This window comes from Sturnira hondurensis, unplaced genomic scaffold, assembly GCF_014824575.4.
Source record: "Sturnira hondurensis isolate 20B ecotype Veracruz unplaced genomic scaffold, ASM1482457v3 Scaffold0007406, whole genome shotgun sequence".
Lineage (NCBI taxonomy): Eukaryota > Metazoa > Chordata > Mammalia > Chiroptera > Phyllostomidae > Sturnira > Sturnira hondurensis.
This window is the reverse complement of record NW_028080037.1, coordinates 2,767,858-2,790,279: the sequence shown is the minus strand read 5'-3', so window position 1 is coordinate 2,790,279 and position 22,422 is coordinate 2,767,858. Positions and strand designations below refer to the sequence as shown.

Here is a 22,422-nt window from a genome sequence, read left to right as displayed (position 1 = left end):
CAGTTGTGTGAAGGGCTTGCCCAGGGGAAGCTAGGGTCTGGTTGTGAGTGCGTAGTTTTCGGGGCCGGAAACGGGGGTGGGGGGGGTGTGCGTGTGTGGTGGGGGCAGAGAGGCGGAATGGAGTCTTTTGCAGTTAAGTGCTGCCCGCAGACGGAATCCTTTGCTTTTTAACGGAGGAAAAGACAAACTTCGTCGGGAGTGGAGAGCTGTCCTTTAGAAGCTTTGGACTTAATACTGGAAACTCCTAGAAGTTCAAAAGACAAATTATTTGTGATTTTAACAATAAAGACTTTTTCTATGTAACCTTGAAGTTATTAAAAGTCCTTTAATAGCATAGGAAGGGTTTTCAGGAACAGTGGCTGGTTTGGCTGGTTTTTAAAAGTGTGTTTGGCCCTGGCTGGTGTGGCTCAGTGGATTGAGCGCGGGCCTGCGAACCACACGATCGCGGTTTGATTCCCGGTTCAGGGCACATGCCTGGGTTGCAGACCAGTTCCATACATTGATGTTTCTTTCCTTCTCTCCTTCCCTTCTTTTCTAAAGATAAATAAATAAAATATTTAAAAAATAAATAAAATAAAAGTATGTTTGCAAATTGTGTATCCAATTTTGTATATGAATAAGATTTAAATTTTCGCTTTATACCATCTCAGAAACTGAGTCTCGTTTAAGTTACTTGGTGGTCTTTGGTTAGATTCTTTCAGGTGGATTTTGTATTCTGGGTTTATGATTTTCTTAAAAATTTTGATGATAACTTTGCAAGTATTTGTTAATTCTTAAGTATGAAAATCTATCCTTTCAAAAGTAATATGTAATATTTTGTAGCCTAATTCAGGGTGATGGAAATCACTCTCCTAAGTCCAGGAAAGCAGCATGTGTGTAGGAGACAGATAAGGTCAAGCAAATCGACAAGGCTTTTGTTGTTTTCCATTCATTGGAACTGTTTTACATACTGGCTTAGTTCCGCTTGTTTTATGTTTGTGTTGTGCTTATGGTTTATTTTATATACATTTTTATAATAAAATAATTTAAATTTTATTATTTCAAATACCAGGCAATATATTTTTGAAGATTGTATTTATTTATTTTTAGACAGAGGAGAATGGAGGGAGGAAGAGAGGGAGAGAAACATCCATGTGTGGTCACCTCCTGTGTGCCACCCACTGGGGACCCGGCCTGCAACCCAGGCATGTGCCCTGACTGAGAATCGAACTGCGATCGTGTGGTTCATAGGCCCTCGCTCGATCCACTGAGCTACACCAGCCAGGGCTCACTTAAAATTTTATGTATGCATTTTATATTAATAGAAATTATCACAATTTTAAGAATTTTCTGGCAATTGATTAAAATATTAGTTTCAAGTGTACATGTGGTAGCTGACTTTTTTTAATACCATTGCAGCTCAAAAATACCATTTTTTACTTTTGAAACTTCCTTCTGACTGTAATGCCTTAGAATTCCACAGTTCATTTCCATAAATCTCCTTTGGCTAAATAGCTTAATACAACTAAAAGCAGGAAAGTAAATCATGCTTTTAATAAGTACTTTTTCTGATTACAACACAGAATGACTACATGCTTTCTCGAGAAAATTTGCAAAAGTAGAGGAAAAATAGAAAATCCACTTTCATCATCCCCCACTGCTCACCAGAATTGGGAGGGTTGGAGAACCACTGTCAATATTTGGTACATTTTTTAAAAGATTTTATTTATCGTTTTTTAGAGGGGAAGGGAAGGAGAGAAGGAGAGAAGTATCAATGTATGGTTGCCTCTCGTGAGTCCCCTGCTGGGAACTGGCCTGCAACCCAGGCATGTGCCCCGACTGGGAATCGAACCGTGATTGTGTGGTTCGCAGGCCCGCGCTCAATCCACTGAGCTACACCAGCCAGGGCAGTACATTCTTTACCAGTGTCACATCTGCTCACATCAAGTCCATTGTCTGATAAATGAAAGGATGATTTTTCAACTGACGTAAGAAAAAGTGTTTATTATTTTAAACACTTTTATTATCAGATATTATTTATCTGACAAGCAACCTTTTGCCAATACAGGAAACTATGGTGCAAATGATGCCCATTTAAAATGCATGACAACATAGTAAGAATGTAAAGGTCTAGAAAAGTGGAACTTGGTGAAAAGGATTCATAATACATTAAAAATACCCTATGACCATTAGTGTTTGCCTTCATTACTTTCTTATGTTTTACCTAAATAAAAAAAGCATTTTGGCCCTGGCTGGTGTAGCTCAGTGGATTGAGCGCGGGCCTGCGAACCAGAGGATCGCGGTTCGATTCCCAGCCAGGGCACATGCCTGGGTTGCAGGCTGGTTCCCTGCAGGCCAACTCCCAGCAGGGGACACATGAAAGGCAACCATACATTGATATTTCTCTCCCTCTCTCCTTCCTCTCTGAAGATAAATAAATAAAATCTTAAAAAAAATTAAAAAAAAGTATTTTGACCCAAGGATTACAAATAATTCAACATGCCGATTTCCCTCACTGTATATGGTTACTCTCTTGTTAAGAAATGGTTAGTAAATAACAAAATATTCAAGTCACTTGATAACCTTCCTTTTAGTGAGGTTTTCTTAGGCTTTATTCCCAGACATTAAAAGGTTGAAGCACTTTGCCCTGTTAATGCTAATGTTACAACTGCAGCAATTAACCGTTTTGCGAGAAGAGTGTAAGAAAAAAAAATGATCAGAATGTTAGATTTGCTGATCAATTAATACATAACAGGAACCCCCCCCCCCGAACATACAGAGTAATAAAGGCAAACGTTTATTTGGCCTTTGCCGTCGGTCAGGCGTGGTGCTGAACACCCCGTATGCGTTCTCTCAGCTGACTGGTGCACCAGCCCTCCGAGAGGGCTGAAAACGAGCCAACGCTTACTGAGGGCTTACTATACGCCAGGCATTGGGCTAGGCTCATTAGATACCTTGCCTCATTTAATTCCCACACGATCTTGTTTGGGAAGGACTATTAAAGAAACACCAATCAGCTATTCTCATATGCACCCGGACCAGGGCTCGAATCTGCGACCCTTCTGTCCAGGAAGAAAGCTCCAACCAGCTGAGCCACATTGGCCAGGGCGAAACTCTAGCTTGCTTGTTTTTTTAAGTTTAACCTTTATTGTATTCTTTCCATTACTATTTAGTCCCCTTATAACGCCCTCCCCACGCGCAACTCCAGTTTTTAAAGTCTACGTGGACTCCTACTTTTCTTGATCCTTCAGGCGGGAGCAAGGCTTGTGGGCGGGGCCAGGATGCTGAGGCATGGCCCAGGGCGGGCTCTCTACCGCCAGTCCAATCACAGCGCGCCACTCAGCAGGTTCGTGGCTGATTGGTGGTTGCCATAGCTCCCGGCGTTCGCTTGACAAGATGGCGGCAGAGGGGCGACACGGCCCGGGCTGCTGTGTCCGAGTGGTTCTTGTCATCTAGGGCGCGCGCGGTTCCGCATTCGACCTGGAGAAGTCCCAGATATGGGCTTGCCATCGCCGGTCACTCTGCTCTTGGGGCTCCTGCTTTTCCAGGGCATCCCAACGCCGTTGTTGGGAGGCCTGGGTATGCACCGTGGGGCAGGGGCCTGCATTGCCAGGCCGAGGGACGAGGGCTGAGGGACAGGGCTCTGAAGGCGCCAGATGCAGGCTCCTCGTTCTGGAGTCACTGCTGAGGCAGGCCAGGAGCACAGACTCCACCTCTACTAACTCCTCCCTGTTTCCTTCCTTCCTTCCTTAGTGTTCATCCCTTCTTTCATCCGCATGTCAGTCCCTGAGGTCAGCGCATCCCTGGTTGGAGCCCCCGAGGATGTGGCTGTGTCCTTGTCCCTGCTGCAGGCCGAGGCGGGTAAAGAATCTGGCTGCTCAAGTGGGGAGGGAGGTGGAGGGACCAGGTCCTAGATGGCAGAGGAAACGGGCTAGGTGGCACCCCGGGTGTCCCCTGCCTGCACTTGTCCACAGGGTGGATGTGGGGTGGAGGACGAGGGGCTGCTGTGGACCCTAGGTGACCGCTGGACAGCTCCAGGCAAAGCCAGCTTGCAGTCACAGTGGCTGGCATTTAGTGACTGCCCCCCCGTGCCTGACATGTATCATCACCTCATTGTCCTAATGAGAACAGTAATATTTTTTAATCCCATGAGACAGCGGAAGACACTGACTGACGTTCAGAGAGGTTGCCACTTGCCCGAAGTCACACAGCTTGTAAAGGGCCCGATCTTCGGCTTGGAAAGGGATTCCATCCCAGGCAGTGCGTGCACTCTGTAAGCTGCTGGGCAATACCACTTTGCATTTCACCCCCTTTAGGATCACTGCCCGTTCCTGCGTGTGGCGTGCTGAACAATGACACGGGAGACTGGAGTTTGACTGTGACCCGCAGTGTGGTAAGGTGGCATCTGTGGAGACCCACAGTTAGTGCTCTTGATTGGATGAGTTGCAGCTGTCTCGGGGCTGGAGCTGCCACCAAACTGTGGCTCTCAGGTCCAGTAGATACTGATCCAGCCCCGAGGTCCTTCCCCCACGGTTAGGGATCCTCTGACCAGTTGCGAAGGGTCCGTGAACCCTCTGAAATTGGGTGTCAAACCATGTGCACGTGCGCATTTTTCTTGCGAGAAGGTTGCCAGCTTTCATCAGATGATCGGATGATTCTGCGACTCAAAGAGGCCCCTTAAGCCACGGATCTCATCCTACTCTGAGCTTCTGTGTAAGGACCCTCCAGCCTGGAGAGATTAAATATCTTCCATTTAATTCCTGTTAAGGAGTGCCTTCTGTGTGCAAGAGACCAACTCCAGAGTTTATGGAGGAGGAGAAGGACAGACTTCACTCAGGACCTGGGGGCTGTGTGCAGGCACTTTTTGTTGTTGTTCCTTATTTTTATTTATTTATTATTTTTTTCAGTAGCTTGTTCTGTATATATATATTTTAAAATATTTTACTCATTTATCTTTAGAGGGGAAGGAGAGAGGAAGAGAAACATCAATGTATGGTTGCCTTTTGTGCATCCCCTGCTGGGAACTGGCCCCTGCCGGGAATTGGCCTGCAACCCAGGAATGTGCCCTGACTGGGAATCGAACTGTGATTGTCTGGTTCATAGGCCCGCGCTCAATCCACGGAGCTACACCAGCCAGGGCTTGTTCTGTATATTTAATATTCCACTGGTAGAATGATAAACTCAAAAAGGGCTAGGTAATATGAGTTAATTTTCAGACCTGTAGTTCACTTTCTCTGAGTGTCCAAAGGCTGCTCGCTTTTATGTTAAACAGGCTTTGAAATCAGGGCTTGCCTATTGCCAGAGGTTTATGGGTGGAATGAATCTGAGTCACGGTACCTTCGTGTACAGTTCTCCCGTTGTAAACTGAACTCAGACTGGTGTGTGATTTGGTTGGGTTTTCCATCATTGTAAAGCCCAGCGGTCTCTCCCGTTCAGAATGCGCTGGAAGTGACCGTGCGTTTGAAGAGGGCTCCACGGCGGTGTTCGTCCAAGGAAACGGACCCCTTCTCTGAGTCCCCGTGTCTCGTCCAAGCGCTGCTGGTTTCGGCCTCTCACAACTCGTCCTGTTTAGCGCATCTGCCCATTCAAGTGGAGATTTACGCCAACTCCTCTCTGGCCCAGAACGCGTCAGGCAAGCGACGTCTTTTGACCATCCCAATGTTCATGTTGAGCGGTGTCCATGGGTGCCGTGGAGATTTGGACTCACAGGGTGATGGGACTTGGGGTCAGGCATGTAGCTCAGTTACACACGTACTAGCGTTGGATGGGCGCCAGGTCAGCCGTCTGCCGTGTCGCCATGGCTCCAGGCTCCTCTGCTGAGGGAGGTGGTGAGTTTGAAGGAGGAAAGGCTTGAATGGCAGTCTGCATTAAGAAAAGGGCGGTTCAGCATATTGAGAGATAAAACCAGTGCATTCCATTTACCCTAACTTGTAAATTGCAGCCACTGGCTTACCTTCACGACAGCGGCGCCTTCTGTGGTCTGCTGTACCTAGCCTGGTGTCTCTGGACACCCGGGGTTTTGGTGGGGTGGCGCACACAGGCCTCAGGTGTGCTCTGTGCATTGCTCACTTCAGGGGCTCCGTCCCGTGGGGTACCTGGGCATGGCGGTTTGTGAAACAATGGTTCGGCTTTCTTTTGAATGTGAACGCTGTGGACATGCTTTGTCAGAAGGTCTGTTTCATAGTTTTGTTTCATAGTTTGAACTTCTCTGTTGCTTGTACTTTTCAGAGAACATGACTGTTATCCCCAACCAGGTGTACCAGCCTCTTGGCCCATGTCCTTGTAATTTAACAGCCGGGGCCTGTGATGTTCGCTGCTGCTGTGACCAGGTATGCATGCTCCTTCCCATGATTGGGCACGGAATCTCGGTGCCCGGCGGCGTGGGGACAGCGCTGACAGTGCCTGGCAGCAGCTTTCTGCTTGCCGCTCCTGTGGTGCACTGTCTTCTGTTAGTGTTTCCTTCGCTAGCACCGTCTGCGTTGTGCACGGGGGTAGAAGCGCATCCGTGGGTGAGATCGCACCCGTGATGGTCACACTGGAGGGCGGATCTGATGTGCTATTTAGGAGCCACTAAGAAAACATAAAAAGGACGGGAAATACATTTTTTCAATCGTTTTTAGAAAGTAGATAGAGTTGTACCACCATCATGACAGTGCGATTTTAGGACGTTTCCACGGCCCTGGAAAGAAGCCCGGTGCCCACATGCCTCCGTTGCAACCAGCATCCCAGGCCACTGTTAACCCGACAGTCGCTGCGGCTTTGCCTGTCGCATTTCCCATCAGTGGAGTCACACACCGCGTGGCCTCTTGTGTCTGGCGTCTCTCGCTCAGCATCCTGTTCTCATGGTCCATCCACGTTGCAGCCGGTGCCCGTGGTCTGTTCCTTTTTGTGGCCAGGTCGCAGTCCCCTGGGTGGACGGACCTCAGTCGGTTTATCCCTTCATTGGTTCACCGACGTTTGGGTTGTTTTCGCTCTTGGACTGTTGTGAACAGTACTGCTGCGAACACACGTGTGCAAGGGTTTGTTTGGCTGAGTGGTTTCATTTCTCTTGGGCATGTTACTTAGGAGTGGGACGCTCTGTCACACATGAAGAAGTCCCTCCCCGTGGGGGGACTGAGGTTCTCCAGAGCAGTCGCACTGGTTCACAGTCCTACTGGCGGGTGTGAGGGCCACAATTTTCCATGTCCACACTCCCCCCACCCCTGCCTGGTGTGGCAGTGGTCTCTGGTTGTGGCCATCCTGGTTGGTAGGGGGTGGTATTTCACTGTGACTGTGTTCTGTATTTCTCTGGTGGCGAATTATATTGAAGGTCTTCTCACGTGTTCATTCGCCATTTTTATCTTTTCTTTGAAGACATGTCTGTTTAGGCCCTTTGCCCATTTTTTAATTGGATCACCTTTTTGTTCTGAAATTATAATAACTCATTACGTTTATATAACATGACCAAGTTAACGTCATCCTGAAGTTACTTCATTCATGCGTTTGTTATTCATTCGTACCCTTCCTCGTTTCGCAAATGATCGGCTCAAAGTTAAGTATGTCCTGAATTCCTTGTTTATTAAAGGTAGAAAAGGAAGCGACCTATTTTTTTTAACAAGAGCAATTCAAATTGAACACTGAGTGTGTACGAATCGAGCGGCACGTTGCAGTTGTATCTGAGCACAGACGCCGCGGAGTGCGTGACAAGCCCGAGAGGAAGTCAGGGACTGGGCTCAGCGAGGCACCTGGAGGAAAGAGGCGGAGAATACCGCTCTGATGCCTCTGCTGACACTGGAGCAGATTGAGGGTTTTAGTTTTTTAAATTAAGTAGAGTCGTTATCCTAACTACAACTGTTAGTGCGAGCATCATGGTAGAAATGAGGCCCGGCACCTCCCTGTTCTGTCCGGTGAAGCCAAGCGTGGCCGTCGCACTCGCCCCAGAGCGGGAGGGGGCCAGTCCATGTGCCTCCGCTTGTCTCAGTCAAATGGAAGGACAGGGACAAAGCGGTTCATGGTTGTCCGTATGGAGGGGGACGTGCAGGTTAGGGCCGTTGCAACAGCTCTGTTGACTTAGAGGGATGTCACAGTGGCACAGGGCACTCTGCCCTGTCCCCTCCACAGTCGTGCAGGGCGCCAATGAGGGCTTGAAGTGTTCTTACTGTGTGTGGACAACTCGTAATGTCCCACCCCCCCCCCCCGCCCCCGTTTCTGTCGAGGGAATGTTTTTCTCGGAGGTTTACTCTGTTCTTGTCCCCATTTGGGGTTTATTCCCTATTATCTCTCTTCCCTTCCTGTTCTTCGAGGGCACATCTGTGGCCCCTGTAGAGGTGTGGTCCCCTTGAAGATTGGGCCTCCTGACTTGTAGGCTCACAGGGAATGGATTAAAGAAAGTGCAGCACTTTCTGGGGGCACAGAACCCCTAGCCGGAGTGTGTGCCTGGACCCTGCCCTCTGCGGGCTGCCAGGGGTACCACCCACGCCAGTGCACAGAATTGGTGTTGGTCCGAGGGAGGGGGAGGGGGCGGGTGATGGCGGCGGCCTCAGCGCCGCGTGCGTCTTCTCGCTGCTCCTCTCCGTTTCCTCCCCAGGAATGCTCCCCAGAGGTGACAGCGCTCTTCCGGGAGTCCTGCTTCACCGGCGTGTTCGGTGGGGACGTGAACCCGCTCTTCGATCAGCTCTGCTCGGCGGAGCGGGCGCCCGGGGCCTCGGACTGGTTCTCGCTGCTGTGCGTGCAGTCGCCCGTGGCCAGCTCGCCCTTCCTCGGCTACTTCCACCTCGGGGCCGTGTGAGTGCCCGCTGCGGCCGGTCCTCCATTCCTTCCTAGGCTGCAGTTACTGTCTTCCGTGTCAGAAAGAACAGGGCCTCCCCGACACACCCGGACGAGAGCAGTGCGCCCCTGTTGGGGCAGAGGGGCTTTGTGTTGCCGGGCCTCGCCGCTGTGTGATTGCGAAGTGGAGCCCAGTGACGCCTGGCTGACCTCACGCACTGCGTCCTTGTTTTTATCCACTAACCGCGTTAAAGCGTGCAGTTCAGTGACGCTTAGTACAAATACCACGTCGGCAATTTAAAAGTAAAGACTACGATTTCCATAAACAGCTGCTTTAGCAGATGGTAGCTGAAAGTGTTCGCCACAGTCCCTCCCGTTGCTTTGCAGCGCCCCGGGCCAGCGCGCGCCCTCGGAAGTGTCCGTCCACACTGACCCGAAGGACTTTTCGGACTTCGGTTATAAACAAGGAGACCCGGTTATGACTGTGGACAAGGCGTATTTTACTGTTCCTCAGGTAAGAATTTCAGTTGTAACGTGCTGGAGCCTTTTCTTATTTATTCTTAGGAAGAGGGGAAGGGAGAAGAACGTGGATGTACGAGAGAAACATCCATCAGGTGCCTCTCCACGCCCCCAGCCGAGGACCTGGCTCCCAACCCAAGCTCGTGCCAGGACTGGGAATCGAACCCACCACCTTTCGCTTTGCCAGAGGACCCCAATCCACTGAACCATACCAGCCAGGGCCTTATCTTTTTTTAAAGATTTTATTTATTTATCTTTAGAGGGGAAGGGAAGGAGAGAGGGAGAGAACTATCAATGTATGCTTGCCTCTCATGAGTACCCTGCTGGGAACTGGCCTGCAACCCAGGCATGTGCCCTGACTGGGAATCGAACCTCGATCTTGTGGTTCGCAGGCCCGCACTCAATCCACTGAGCTACACCAGCCAGGCAGGGCCTTATTTTTTCATCCTATTTTTAATTTAACTCATACTGCTCTTAAAAATACCACTCTAAGTTACTTATTTTTCTTCCTATGAATTGTCTAGGCACTCAACTATATATGGTATTTCTAGATTTTTTTTCATAGTCACTCTTAAGTTAATCACTGTCTTTGCTAAATATCAGCGTGAACTTAATAAAACCAAAAGACGTTCTATAAATTTCCATCAAAGTAACTCATTCTTCACTTCTGCTAGTTTAATAGCCAATTTCTAGTAAACTATAAATGTATAACTTAATATATTCAATAATATTCCAGAATTTTGAAAACTATTTTAAGGCTATAGATTTTTATGTGAAACCTTTTTTTTTAAAGTTCAAAATTCTGTGGAAAAAATATCAGTGAGAACACAGCATGCGAGTCTAGCCCTGGGTGGTATTGTTCAGTGGGTTGGAGCATTGGCCCATAAACGGGGATGGTGGGTTTGACCCCCACTTGGGCACCTACGAGGGGCAATGTTTCTCTCCCTCACTTTACTCCCTCCCTTTTCCTGTCTCTAAAATCAGTAGCATGTCTTCAGGTGAGTATAAACAAACAAACAAAAAGAAATGGGAGTCTAAAAATGATTTCCATTTTTATGGTTTTAGCAAAAATCTGGTTGTAACGAGGCAAAGAAATGAAGTGGAGTCTAGTTGTGTTTCTGCCAAGTCAGTGGGGGAGGCAGGGAATTTTCGTGGTTTTCACAGACTAATACTTACTAAGACTCCTCAGCCAGTGGCTTCCAGACTGTGGTTCTTGGTTGGACTAGATGTTTTAGGAAAGCGGGTCAGCTGGTCAGACGATGAACCCGCCGTCGCCGAGCTGCCCCAGCAGCAGGGGCGGGCTGCGGACGAGCCCTTCTGGTGCCTGTGCTCTAGGGTCAGAACAGAGGCCGCCCATCCGTTTGGGTTTTTCCCCGCCCCAGGTGTCCCTGGCTGGGCAGTGCGTGCAGGATGCCCCCGTGGGGTTCCTTCAGAATTTCGACGTCCGGTGCGTCACTGACTTGGAAGTCTACCAAGAACGAGAAGGCGCGGTCAACGCCAGGATAAAGAACGGCGCCGTAGGAGGTAGGCCGCCTTGGTTTGAGAGGAGGACACGGGCGGAGCATTTAGCTAAACGCTGATCTCCTGGGAACAAAGGTCCCTTCGGCTGGATCAGCGGAAAATAGTACTTCGCCTGTGGATCGAGGAAGGCATTGCCTTGGGAAGAAGATCCGTTCCGTAAGGCAGCATGGCACCAAGGATTTCCTTGTGGGAACTGTGGTAAAATTCACTGAACATAAAACCAGCCCTTTGAGAGTGTGCAGTTCGGTGGCATCTCATCCACGCACAACGTGGTGCGACCCCGTCCTCCGCGTAGGGACGTTTCACACCAGCGCAGTCGTGCCATACGCGGCCTGTGCTTCTCTCACTCAGCATCGGGTTCTTGAGATTCCTGTACCGTGTCACCGGACCCCACTGTGTCACCCAGTCCTTCTGCTGGGGGACATCTGGCTTGTTTCTGCTGCTGGCTGTTGGCGTGGGGCCGCTGTGAGCGCTCGGGGCCAGGTGTCTGTGCTCACACCTGCTCTTGTGTCTCCCGGCGGGGAGGGGAGTTGTGGGGTCACAGGGTTACCTAACTTTTCAAGGCCCACCACGCCGTTTTCTACGGTGACTGCACCCTTGTATGCTCCCACCAGCAGTCCTTCTGTGACAGTGACTTTCCGGGTTGTGAGTGCCAGGGTGGCCTCGCCCCCTCCCCTCCGCCGTGGTGAGAGGCGGACAGTAGCGGGGCTCCCACCGAGGGTGTGCGGAGAGTGGGAGGGGGTTGTATGGTTGGCACCCGGGGCAGGCAGGGACCGTATTCGCTCGATAAGCTCTCATTTGCATAAGGAAATGTCACGTCAGGCCATGCTGTCCTGCGGAAGGGTGACTCATGTGTCCTTTTAGGCATCATTGCACCGAAAGTGACCTCTGAGGAAGCAGCTGACCTGGACAGGTTCATCAGTACAGGTATTTGAACGCGCCACATTTGCCCCACTTCCACAGAAGTACACGTGTCACTGCTCACAAGTGAGTGCGGTCCCAGCTCACACGCGTTTTCATGGAGAACCTAAGGAGGTTCACACTCGTTCGGAGCCGCCCCACTAGCACTTTGTCCGTCCCCCGTCCCATCTTCCTTTGCTGCCGCGGTGCCTCCTCGGGGACCTGGAACTGCTTCCTCACAGCCCAGCTTTTGTGGGCTCTGGGCCCCTTCTGTCGCAGGGTCTGCAAACCTCCCTGAAGTGTTTTCCGGATGGTTAAAGAATTTTTCAGTCCTGGCTGGTATAGCTCAGTGGATTAGCTCAGCTGGTATAGCTCGTGGGCCTGCGAACCACACGATCGCGGTTTGATTCCCAGTCAGGGCACATGCCTGGGTTGCAGGCCAGTTCCCGGTAGGGGACTCACGAGAGGCGACCATACATTGATATTCCTCTCCTTCTCTCCTTTCCTTCCTCTCTAAAGATAAATAAATAAAATCTTAAAAGAAATTATTTAAAAAAAAAGAATTTTTCAGAACCAGCGTTTTCGCATCTTGCTTTTTTTTTTTTATACTTAAACATCGCTATCACGATGCAGAAAAAAAGTTATGCAGAGCGTGCTGCTGGTGCCAGGGCTTTTGCGTTTGACGAAGGGCACCATTTGTGCTCCTTTTCAGTGTGTTGTAACTCTCGCATTCATTCATCGCTTCGTCAGACCGTCGTGCGTGGCCGCAGTGCGGTAGTGAACTGGGCGCAGGCCCCGCTCCGATGGTCTGACGTTTGGCTTTTCATCTAACACGCATTCTACCCAGCATGCGCTCCGAGCTGCGAGCAGGGTGGCAGGGCACAGAGATGGAAGGAAGGGGACAGACCTCACTCGGGGCAGTGTGACAGTGCGCTGGAGCAAACGTCCAGCGCTGACCTGGTAGGGCCGTCAGTAGACTTAAGCCGGAAGCCGGTCTTTGATTAACGGAAGTTTTCTTGTATTTGCAGACACACTTTTAAGTCCTGGATCAGCCCCCAGAAACGTGACTGTGGAAGAACATTATGTTTTCAGATGGAATAATAATACAATCAGTGACATCCATGTGAGAATTATCAGGGCAGAAATTAATGCCCACCAGAAAGGTAACTTGGTTGAGGGTAGCAAGACTGCTTTCATTGTAAAATGTTTTATTTTCTTGGGGATTCTGGTAATTATAACATAAAACTAAACCATACTTATTTCGTATTTGTGTTTGTGATTTAATAAAAAAAGACTAATTTTTTTTGCCTGTCCAAATGCAATTATAGGGGAAGAAAGCAACACCGTGAGGGATTATTTCCTTTCCTAGTGCAACGGCGCATGTGACATTTTTGCTTTGCTCTGTTTCAGGAGTGATGACACAGAGATTCACGGTGACATTTTTAAGTTACAACAGTGGTGATGAAAGGGGGACATCTGGAAACCCAGGTGAGACGGTGCCTGTCAGTCACCGATCTGACAGGCGTGCGAGGTCAACACGGCTCCCGCACACGCTGATTCTGCGTGACTCCCCGTTTTAGTTTGTGACCCTGGCCTTTCTCCTTCTCTGTGGTGACACTGAATTCTTGTTCTGATAATGCCTTTTTTTTCCTGCATAAATTGCTGTAGATAGTAGCAGGTTGCTGTAAATGCAAGACATTCTTTCTCTTTAGCTCCTGGTCTTTTAAAAAAGAGGTAACACATGTAAAATGTGGCTGAAATTAGCATTTTAAGAAAGAATAAGCTGCAGATGACGAGTCCCTAGCCTGGGGACCGTGGCAAGCCTTCCAGGGGACTGTGATGTCCCTGTCACGTTGTGCATTTTGTGTTTATGCGCACCTGGACCACCTCTCGGCTGTGTGGCCACCCTTCATTTGGGGGTTGTGGGCGGAGCTTTTACAGGTGAAGTGTCGTGAGGTCTCCGACTTATTTTCAAATGGTCCTACAAAAGATCCATGTGTGTCTAGGGTCTCTGTTTATATAATGTAGGTAAGACACACATGGCTCAATAGTAACAGCTGCGGGTTTTATTATTTTTTTAAGATTTTATTTATTTATCTTTAGAGGGGAAGGGAAGGAGAGAAAGAGAGAAATATCAATGTATGGTTGCCTCTTGTGAGTCCCCTGCCGGGAACTGGCCTGCAATCCAGACATGTGCCCTGATTGGGAATCGAAACACGATCGTGTGGTTTGCAGGCCTGCACTCAATCCACTGAGCTACACCAGCCAGGGGAGCTGTGGGTTTTAGATGGTAGCTATATTGGCACTCATGGTAGTACTTTCAGTCTTTCTGTATGTGTGGACATTTTTGTAATAGAAGGTTGGAAACGATAACTTGGATTAACTGCCGATGGGTGGGCAATAGGACCTGACGGGACCTCGGGGTTGAACCGATTTTCTAGGGAAAGAATGGCTCTGTTGAAAGGTCCCTTCAGTCCCAGTGGCCTTTGTGCGCCCCTCTGTTGAGCGGGGCACCGTCACTCAGCAAGCAGTCATTAATCGGCCAGCTCAGCGGGGTGATCAAGACCAATCAATGCTCGCCTGCTTTCCACTTTTCAGACTCAGTTCCTGAAATGCATTTTAAACGCCACACGAGTACCTTCGTTAACACAAAGAAGGTGACGGCTTCCCTCCCTCCAGGCCAGGCTGGAGAAGCTTTGCCTCTGCCTTCCCCTTGTCCTGCGCTGCTGGGCCGGCTGGCGCTCACCACGCCGCTACCTCTTGTCTGTTGTGCTGTCGTCTAGGTTACCAGCTCGGCAGGCCTGTTCGTGCTTTGGATGCCAACAGGATGCGTGACATTTCAGCTTTACACCTTTGGCAGCCAGGTAATGGGGTCTGGTTACAGGACTAACTCTCTGGTAAACTGGAGAAGGAGATAGTGCGGTAGTCTGAGTCTAATCAAGGAAGCAGTCACTTTGAAGCTCAGTTGATTTAGCTGCAGGATGTTTATTTTTTATGTTCTTTTTTTTGTTGTTGCTGTGAAAATGGTAACAGCGCCTGCAGCTGAGGCGCTGGTCACCAGAGAGGTTTGTGTGTGGGGTTGGTTCATGGGCCCTCCATGCCTTCGCCTATTGCCCAGGGAGGTGCTGATTGGGGACGGCATAGGAAGCCCCACACTGGGGAGGTCTTCGTGCCCGGGGGTGCTACCTGCCCCCGCCACAGCCCTGGATCTCATGCTCAGAATCTACCATGGCGGCAGGTGCCCTGACACAGGAAGGCGCCTTCGTCCAGCCTTGGGGGGCTCAGCGCCACAGTGACCTCACTTCTGGAAGATCGGAGACTTTGTTTCTGCTCATTGTCTTCTCTCGGATTTCTAAGAAAAGCTTTGAAGTAAATTGTTTCTTTTATTTAACAAAAATAGTAAGAGGATATACTCTTTTATTTTACAGCTGGCAGAGGTCTGTGCACGTCGGCAACTTTCAAGCCCATTCTGTTTGGAGAAAATGCTCTCTCCGGGTGCCTCGTGGAAGTCGGGCTCGGTGAGGACTGCAGCCAGCTCAGGTGGGTGTCTCACGGCGGGGTGTGTCGGCATCGCCAGCGTTCGCTTAGACTTCGTTCACCATGTGAATCCTGAAGACGGTGAGAGTGTGGGCAGTTCGGGTCTGCACGAAACATTGATGTAAAAATGATAGTGAATAGTGAATAAATGTGAACTTCCAACACGATTTACAGCTGATTCAAATGTCAATACGAGGGAATACAGACTTCTTTTCTTGGGACTCAAGCCATTTCTTCCACATTCATGCAAATTCTGCTGCTGAAGTTTGTTCAGCTCGTTGGAACCCAGTATTCCTAGGACGGTGAAAAGGGTCTAGCAGGTGTAATTGGCAGATCAGCATTTAAAGAGTACCTAAGCCCTTTTATATGACATGAAGAACTTTCCTCTTAATTGGGTGACGTTTGGAACGTGTTTTTATAGATATGCATACACATTCTTTTAAATTTACTTTCCCCTGTGCCCACCCCCAGTTCATTTTTTAAAAAGTATAGTGTTTTTTTTTTTAGAGTTTTATTTATTTATCTTTAGAGGGGAAGGGAAGGAGAGGAGGAGAGAAATATTAATGTACGGTTGCTTCTCATGCATCCCTTCCTGGGAACTGGCCTGCAAACTAGGCCTGTGCCCTGACTGGGAATCAAACCAGTGACCCTTTGGTTCACAGGCCCGCGCTCAATCCACTGAGCCACACCAGCCAGGGCCCAGTTTATTTTTTAAAATTGAGGTGAAACATATGGAACGTGACTAATCCTTTGGAAGTGGCGTTCGGTCCGTTTGTGACGCTGTCCAGTCATCGCTTCTGTTCCGCCCCCAAGTGTTTCCAGCTGCAGAAGGAAACCCTTGCCCTCCGCAGCCGCCGCCCCGCCCCAGTCTGCCCCGGCCCGCCCCAGCCCCCACCCCCACCAGTCTGCTCCTGTCGGGCCAGCGAGTTGCTCCACCCTTGGGCAGTTGTGCGCACTCGCGTACCAGTTTTTGTTTGAACATCTGTCTTCAGTCTTTTTTTCTTTTAAGATTTTCTTTCTTTATTTTTAGAGAGAGGGGAAGGGAGGGAAAAAGAGAGGGAGAGAAACATCAATGTGTGGTTGCCTCTCCTGCGCCCCCAACGGGGGACCTAGCTTGTGAACCCAGGCATGTGCCCTGACTGGGAATTGAACCCATGACACTTTACCTTGCAATCTGGTGCTCAATCCACCGAGCCACGCCAGCCAGGGCTGTCTTGAGTTCTTTTGGGCACATGCCCAGGGGTGGAATGGATAGATCGTGTAATGATTCTATGTTTAGTTTTCTGAGGCACCTCCACATTGTTTCTCAGAGTGGCCGCACCATTTTCCATTCCCACCGGCCCTGGGAGAGGATTCCCGTTTCTCCACAACCTTGCCAACACTTGTTATTCTCCACCTTTTTGATCAAAGCTGCTCTAGTATGTGTGCAGTGGTACCTCATTGTGCTTTTTGTTGCATTTGTACACTTACTCCATCTGTAACATGTCCTGAGTGGTGTAGTTTATTGGGGAGCAAAGAAAAGTTGGGGGGGATGTCGAGAAGGGAAGAAAAGTGCAGGTGCAAGTCACCTGCAGTGGCTCCCGACTACAGGTGCAAGGCCCGAGTCCCAGTCGGAGCCTGGCTGCGGCGGCTCATGTGACGCCCACCCTCCGCTGACATTACTGGAAGGAGGGATGCTCATGCCAGTTCTCGGTCCTCACTCAGTTTTATGGCTGGACATTCAAGTTCCTTTCCCTCTCGATTGCCCTGGCCCATGCACGTGTTCAGGTAATGTTACATGTGCTCCACCCACTTCCCACACGATACCACACAAGTTACCGATATTTTAAGTTCAAGTTTAAGTCAAGGATGACTCTTGCATGCTTGCCCCTCACTGGCTGGTTTTCACTTAGGCCCCCAGCAAGCACAGCCTGGGGACTTCCTGAGAAGGACTTCGGGACGGGCCAGCTGGCCGTGCACTGCCAACTGTCTGCCTCTCTTGCAGGAAGAAGGCCGCGGAAATGCTTGACCCACTAATGCAGGCAACGCACGTGGCGATGAGGGGCAACTCCAATTACAGCAACCTCAGTGACGGCTGGCTCGAAGTCCTACGTGAGTTTCAGCCACACGTGGTGTGTGTGCCTGGGCTGCCGGGGCTCCGCAGCTGATGCAGGGTTAGAGGGTGACACTCTAGGCAGGAGGCCTCCTCACGTCCTCACCTGTCATTTGTGACGACTCTTGTTTCTAAAGAACAAAGTCCACAGGAAGGTCCGATTGCCCAGCCGCCGTGCGAGCGGACAGTCTTCGTAGAGGAAGTTTGAAGGTGGTTGGCGCTTTTCAGTGTATGCTGTTTTTGACTGCCAGGCATGTGGGGCCAGTGAGAACTGACTCTGGAACTTAGAAAAAGCAATTTTAGCCATGGCTGATGTAGCTCAGTGGATTGAGTGCAGGCCTGCGAACCACACGATCACGGTTCGATTCCCAGTCAGGGCACATGCCTGGGTTGCAGGCCAGTTCCCGGCAGGGGACTCATGAGAGGCAACCATACATTGATATTTCTCTCCTTCTCTTCCTTTCTAAAGATAAATAAATAAAACTATTTTTAAAAAAAGAAAAGCAATTTTATTTATTTTTTAAAAAAGATACTTATTTATTTACCTTTAGAGGGGAAGGGGAGAGGGAGAGAAACATCAATGTATGGTTGCCTTTTGTGCATCCCCTGCTGGGAGTTGGTCTGCAGGGAACCGGCCTGCAACCCAGGCATGTGCCCTGACTGGGAATCGAACCGCGATCCTCTGGTTCGCAGGCCTGTGCTCAATCCACTGGGCTACACCAGCCAGGGCAAGAAAAGCAATTTTAAAGGGAATGAGGTGATAGAAAATGCTACGCTGAGTGAAAGGAGCCAGGCACAAATGACCACTCACTGATCCCGTCTGTGTGCAGTGTCCAGAGCAGGGAAACCTACAGGGACAGAACGCAGATTAGCAGCCCCAAGGCAGCCGGGACCGGGGCGGTTGGGAAGAGAAGGGGGGTGACACTGATGGGCACAGGGTTCCTTTTGGGGGCAGTGAGGATGTTCTAAAGTTGATCTGCTGACGGTTGCACACCTCTGTGAACACACTGAAACCCACTGACTTGTGAACCTCAGCGGTGGATTATGTGTCAATGAGGCTGAATGACAAAACTTAAGGTGCAACAGATCTAATAACAACGGGGATCCCCGAGGCCAGATGAGAGGACGCGGGAGTCCAGGGCCTTTTTCCTGGGTCGGAGGCACTTACAGCGTGCAGTCCTCAGGGGCACGTGTGCCCGGAAGATGAGACACACAGCCCACGTGCCCCACGGAGTGGAAGGGGACCAGACTTAGCTGCCACAACAGGCCTGGTTTCACCTGCAAGTGCTCAATGCCATCTGGTCACCAGGCTCCAGCTCACTCGGTCCTCAGTGGAGAAGCCTCGGGTCCCAGTTGGCTGTGGCAGTGCTAGAACCAAACCCGGGGCTCCAGCCTCTTTCCTCGCCACTCAGCTGGCAGGTCGGGCCTGTCCCTCCGGCGTTTCCCAGAGGCCTGAGCCTGCTGATGCCCTGACGAGAAAGAAAGCTGCTTCGGTCGCTCTAGTTAACACAGCTGCCGTTTGGAGCCAGAAAGAGCTAAATGGCCCCGCGGGACCTGCTCTCCAAAGTCCCCTCCTGCCCCCTGGCTCCTCCTGCGCCCTCAGCTCTGCCCGGCTGGGCAGCAGCTGTCCTCCACACCCGCTGCGGTCGTGTCTGTGGGCTGGAGTTTGCGCAAAGCACCTTCTGGACAAATGCCTGCGCTCTCCCCAGCCCTGGGATCAGGGCCCAGATCATAATGACTCTCTCTACCTGACACCCTTGGGTGGTCAGGGGTCTCTCTTGGACCCGGGCAGGGCTCCTGGTGGCCACCCGCTCCGAATTCGCTGGGCCCAGAGCTAGATCCTCAGTTGGGAATAGAATCCTGAGGTTGGGGCTTGTCAGCCTCTGGGCTCTGCCATCTCAGCATGATGGAGGGACCGAGGGAGGGAGTAAGACTCCGCAAATGAAAAGAATGGGAAATCGCAAGGCAGAGAAGCCAAGTTGGTCAGAAAAGAAATCGCAGGTGATGACATTGTGTTGCCTTCAAGGTAGAAAACAGCTTCCTTTTCATGCCCAAGCCAAAGTCACCCTGGGTCCTCGTTAATAAACAGAAGAAATGTGATATCGAACACGTGTGTCAGCAGGAGGAAACTGGACACCGTAAAGACACAGTGCCACCGACCTTCAAAAGCCCAGAGGGAACAAAGAACCCCCTCCCCAGAGTTGCCTTAGAACTTGCCATTCACCTCTCATACTTGACCTTGCTCTTTTTTCCTCCTACCAGCCAATTTTCAAGGTGAATGAAAATTAATTTCTCATCCAATTTCATTCTCTCCCTTTTGTATCACTGCTCTGGCAACACATTAGGAAATTGCGTTTTAACTGTAACACACCAACTAATGTTGTTACTGTGGATTTCAAATCTCTTCAACCGCTACAAGAACAGTGACTTCATGGGACAAGCCTCGGGGCCTTGACTGCAATGGCCCAGTGTTTCTGCTCAACCTCTGGGTAGATTTCGGTGAGGAGCAGAATCTCGACTTAAGTCTTGATTGTGTGAGTCAGGGATTTTAAAGTTCCAGGGACTGACGTAACTCATGAGGAAACACGTTGAACACAGTAATACAGTTATGGAGTAACACACAACTAGAGCGTATTAGAGATGTAAGCCTCATTATCGTGATTCCTCTCTAATAACACTTCCTGTGTTTTGGTGTCAGGGCATTGCAGAACAATTTATTAGGTTACTCTTTCCTGAACGCGCAACCTCACGTTTCTGCAGGCGCGGGCGCCCCTGACACGAGTGCAGACCTCTCTGTCGGCAGCGCGAACGGCACCTGCCCGGACATTCCTGCTCAGCTGCAGATCCGCATCCTGTTCTCGGAGGCTGGCGCGGTGGAAGGGATCGCTCAGCAGGAGATCCTGGGCGCGGAGATGAGGTCTGATTGCGCCTCGCGTTGAGTGTGCGGGGCAGAGAGTCAGGGAAGTGCGGGGTGCTCCACAGAGCAGGGAGGTGCTCGCTTGGAACCTGAGGGTCTGTTTGCGGGGTTCAGTTATCAGCAGCCTGTGCACCGGTGGAAAGTGTGTTGGCTGTGTTTGTAGTACAAACTTGTCCTCACTCACAAGTGCTCGCAAAGCGCAGTGTAAGGGGCGCTGCAGAGTGTTTGGGGGGGCACAGAGATGAACAAAGGCTGCCTGGTGCAGAGCGTGAGTTGAAATCTGTGACCATAATGGGCACAGTGGCCGGGAGCACTGCCCAGTGGGCAGAGACAGCGGGGGCAGGCTGGTGGGTTAGAATCCGGCATCTCCCCGTCAGGGGCCCTGTGGGCTGGACAGCTATGTCATCTCTTCGGAATGGCAGTTTTCTCACCTGTGAAATGGGGACACCACCGTCCTGTGTCTTCAGGCCTCTGGCAGCTCTCAGTGACAGGGTCCCGACTTACACTGACGTCGTCAGAAGGGGAGTTTACTGGTGCAAGCCCTGAAAAGTCCACACGCGCCTTGCTCATGGCTCATGGTTCATGGTTTCCATGCAGTCACTGTGGGACTCTTCATGGGGGCGAAGGGTCTTTTTCCTTCGTCCCCTGGCTTCTTTTTCCTTCCCGTGGCATCCTCCTTGGGAAGGTCCTCTTCAGGAGGAGGCCAAGGCGCACACCAGCAATTCGAGGCTCACACCTGTTTGCAGGTCCGGTGGGAAGAGGGAGCCTCTTTCCCCAACTTCCTCAAAAGTAGGCTGGACAGACCTTCATGCTTCAGTTTGGGGTCACGTACTCCCTTCCGAACCAATCCCTGTGGCCAGGGCAGTAGACCACTCTCATTGGCTAGTCTTAGTGATGGGCCCGCCCCCTAAATTCAGGTGGGTCCCTCCTGGTCCTGCCAACTGAGAGTAGAGGGGTGGTTCCCCAGGGGAAATTGGGGTACCAGGGGAAGGGTGAAGGGGTGCTGGGTGGGCAGAAGTAGCAGATGTTAAGCACCCAGCGTGCCTGGTACTGCTCGGGGGTCTCCAGAGCTCCGTGGACCTGTGCCTAGGATGTGGAAAGCCCGTGAGCGCGGTTATCTGCTGTGGTCGTTGTTGTCATACAGTCTGAGACGAACAAGTGGAAAAGCAAATTAGCTTTAGAGGCACCAGCACGACAGGAGACTGACGGGACAGGAGAGGCGAGACAATGCTGGCACAATGCGGCACAGTGGCTGGGTGACGGGCCCCTGAGGGGCTGTCATACCACCCTCTCCCCCCTGTGCACGTTGGAAGGTGTCCACCACACCAAGGTGGGGTTTGAAACTTGTTTAAGAGACTCCGGTCTGTGTGGTGGCTGTGCCAGTTCCCTGGGGTGCTTAGCAGAGTGGGAGAGAGCTCCACCCACGTGGCCTGTGCCCTCTTTCCCAGGGTCTCCCCGATGAACTGGCAGTTCCAGTGCGGACTCACCTGCGGGCTCCAGGCCGACCTGCTCCCTCTCAGCGCCTCCGTGCAGTTCATTGAGGTACCCGCGCAGATGCCCCGGCCGCTGACAAGGTAACCGCCCTGGCTGACATCTCTGGGAGCAGAAAAATATGTACATTTGAAAATAAGGTTATTGCTTCAACCAACTTTTAATGCTTCTCACCAAAAGCGTGCTTTGCTGCAGCTCTTGTGATCTTCTTAAATGTTTTCCAGATTCCAGGTCAACTTTACAGAGTATGACTGCACCCGAAATGATGTGTGTTGGCCGCAGCTTCTGTACCCACTGATCCGGGACTATCAAGGTAGGGCGAAGCCGATTTCCGGAATGCGCATTATCATCACGTGATGTATAAAAAAGTTGAAGAAGAAAGCATTTACTGATAGTGTTGCCACTTAAAAATGATCATCACTAATGCTTCGGCTTCTTTCTGTGTGAATGTCTAGTTGCGGAACAAAACTGTTGCTCACTTGCGTTGTGTCTGGCAGGGGGGCCCTATCCCCAGTGCCTGGCCAAGGGCTTGCTGCTGGCGTTCCTGTCTGTGTTGGCCGCGTTCCTCTGGCACCCCTGGCCCCGAAGACACAAAGTGTGACCCGCAGCCACCACCCGCGTCCTTAGGGACCACAGGCTTCTACTTTAGTGATCTGTTGTACTCGGATGCGCAGTTTTAATAAATGAAGTGTTTTATTTTTGTAGGAAATTTCGATCGCGT

The 22,422-nt window shown here is 50.6% G+C and overlaps 1 protein-coding gene across 2 annotated transcripts; it reads left to right on the top strand.

Annotated features, from left to right (window-relative positions):
- The first annotated feature begins 3,297 nt into the window (after window positions 1–3,297).
- TCTN2 (tectonic family member 2) lies at window positions 3,298–22,414 on the top strand. 2 transcript variants are annotated; one of them, XM_037051917.1, is made up of 18 exons: window positions 3,299–3,558; window positions 3,733–3,840; window positions 4,296–4,372; window positions 5,416–5,611; window positions 6,208–6,308; window positions 8,546–8,742; window positions 9,112–9,238; window positions 10,626–10,767; window positions 11,629–11,691; window positions 12,693–12,827; window positions 13,075–13,152; window positions 14,448–14,528; window positions 15,093–15,204; window positions 17,186–17,292; window positions 20,054–20,210; window positions 21,659–21,784; window positions 21,926–22,014; window positions 22,199–22,414. In XM_037051917.1, the coding sequence occupies exons 1-18, from the start codon at window positions 3,477–3,479 to the stop codon at window positions 22,300–22,302; spliced, it is 2,082 nt and encodes a 693-aa protein (XP_036907812.1). In that variant the 5' UTR covers window positions 3,299–3,476; the 3' UTR covers window positions 22,303–22,414. The 2 variants fall into 2 exon arrangements, with proteins under 2 accessions (XP_036907813.1, XP_036907812.1); XM_037051918.1 differs by lacking the exons at window positions 21,926–22,014; window positions 22,199–22,414 and having other exon boundaries at window positions 3,298–3,558; window positions 20,054–20,227; window positions 21,659–21,769.
- The last annotated feature ends 8 nt before the right edge of the window (window positions 22,415–22,422 follow it).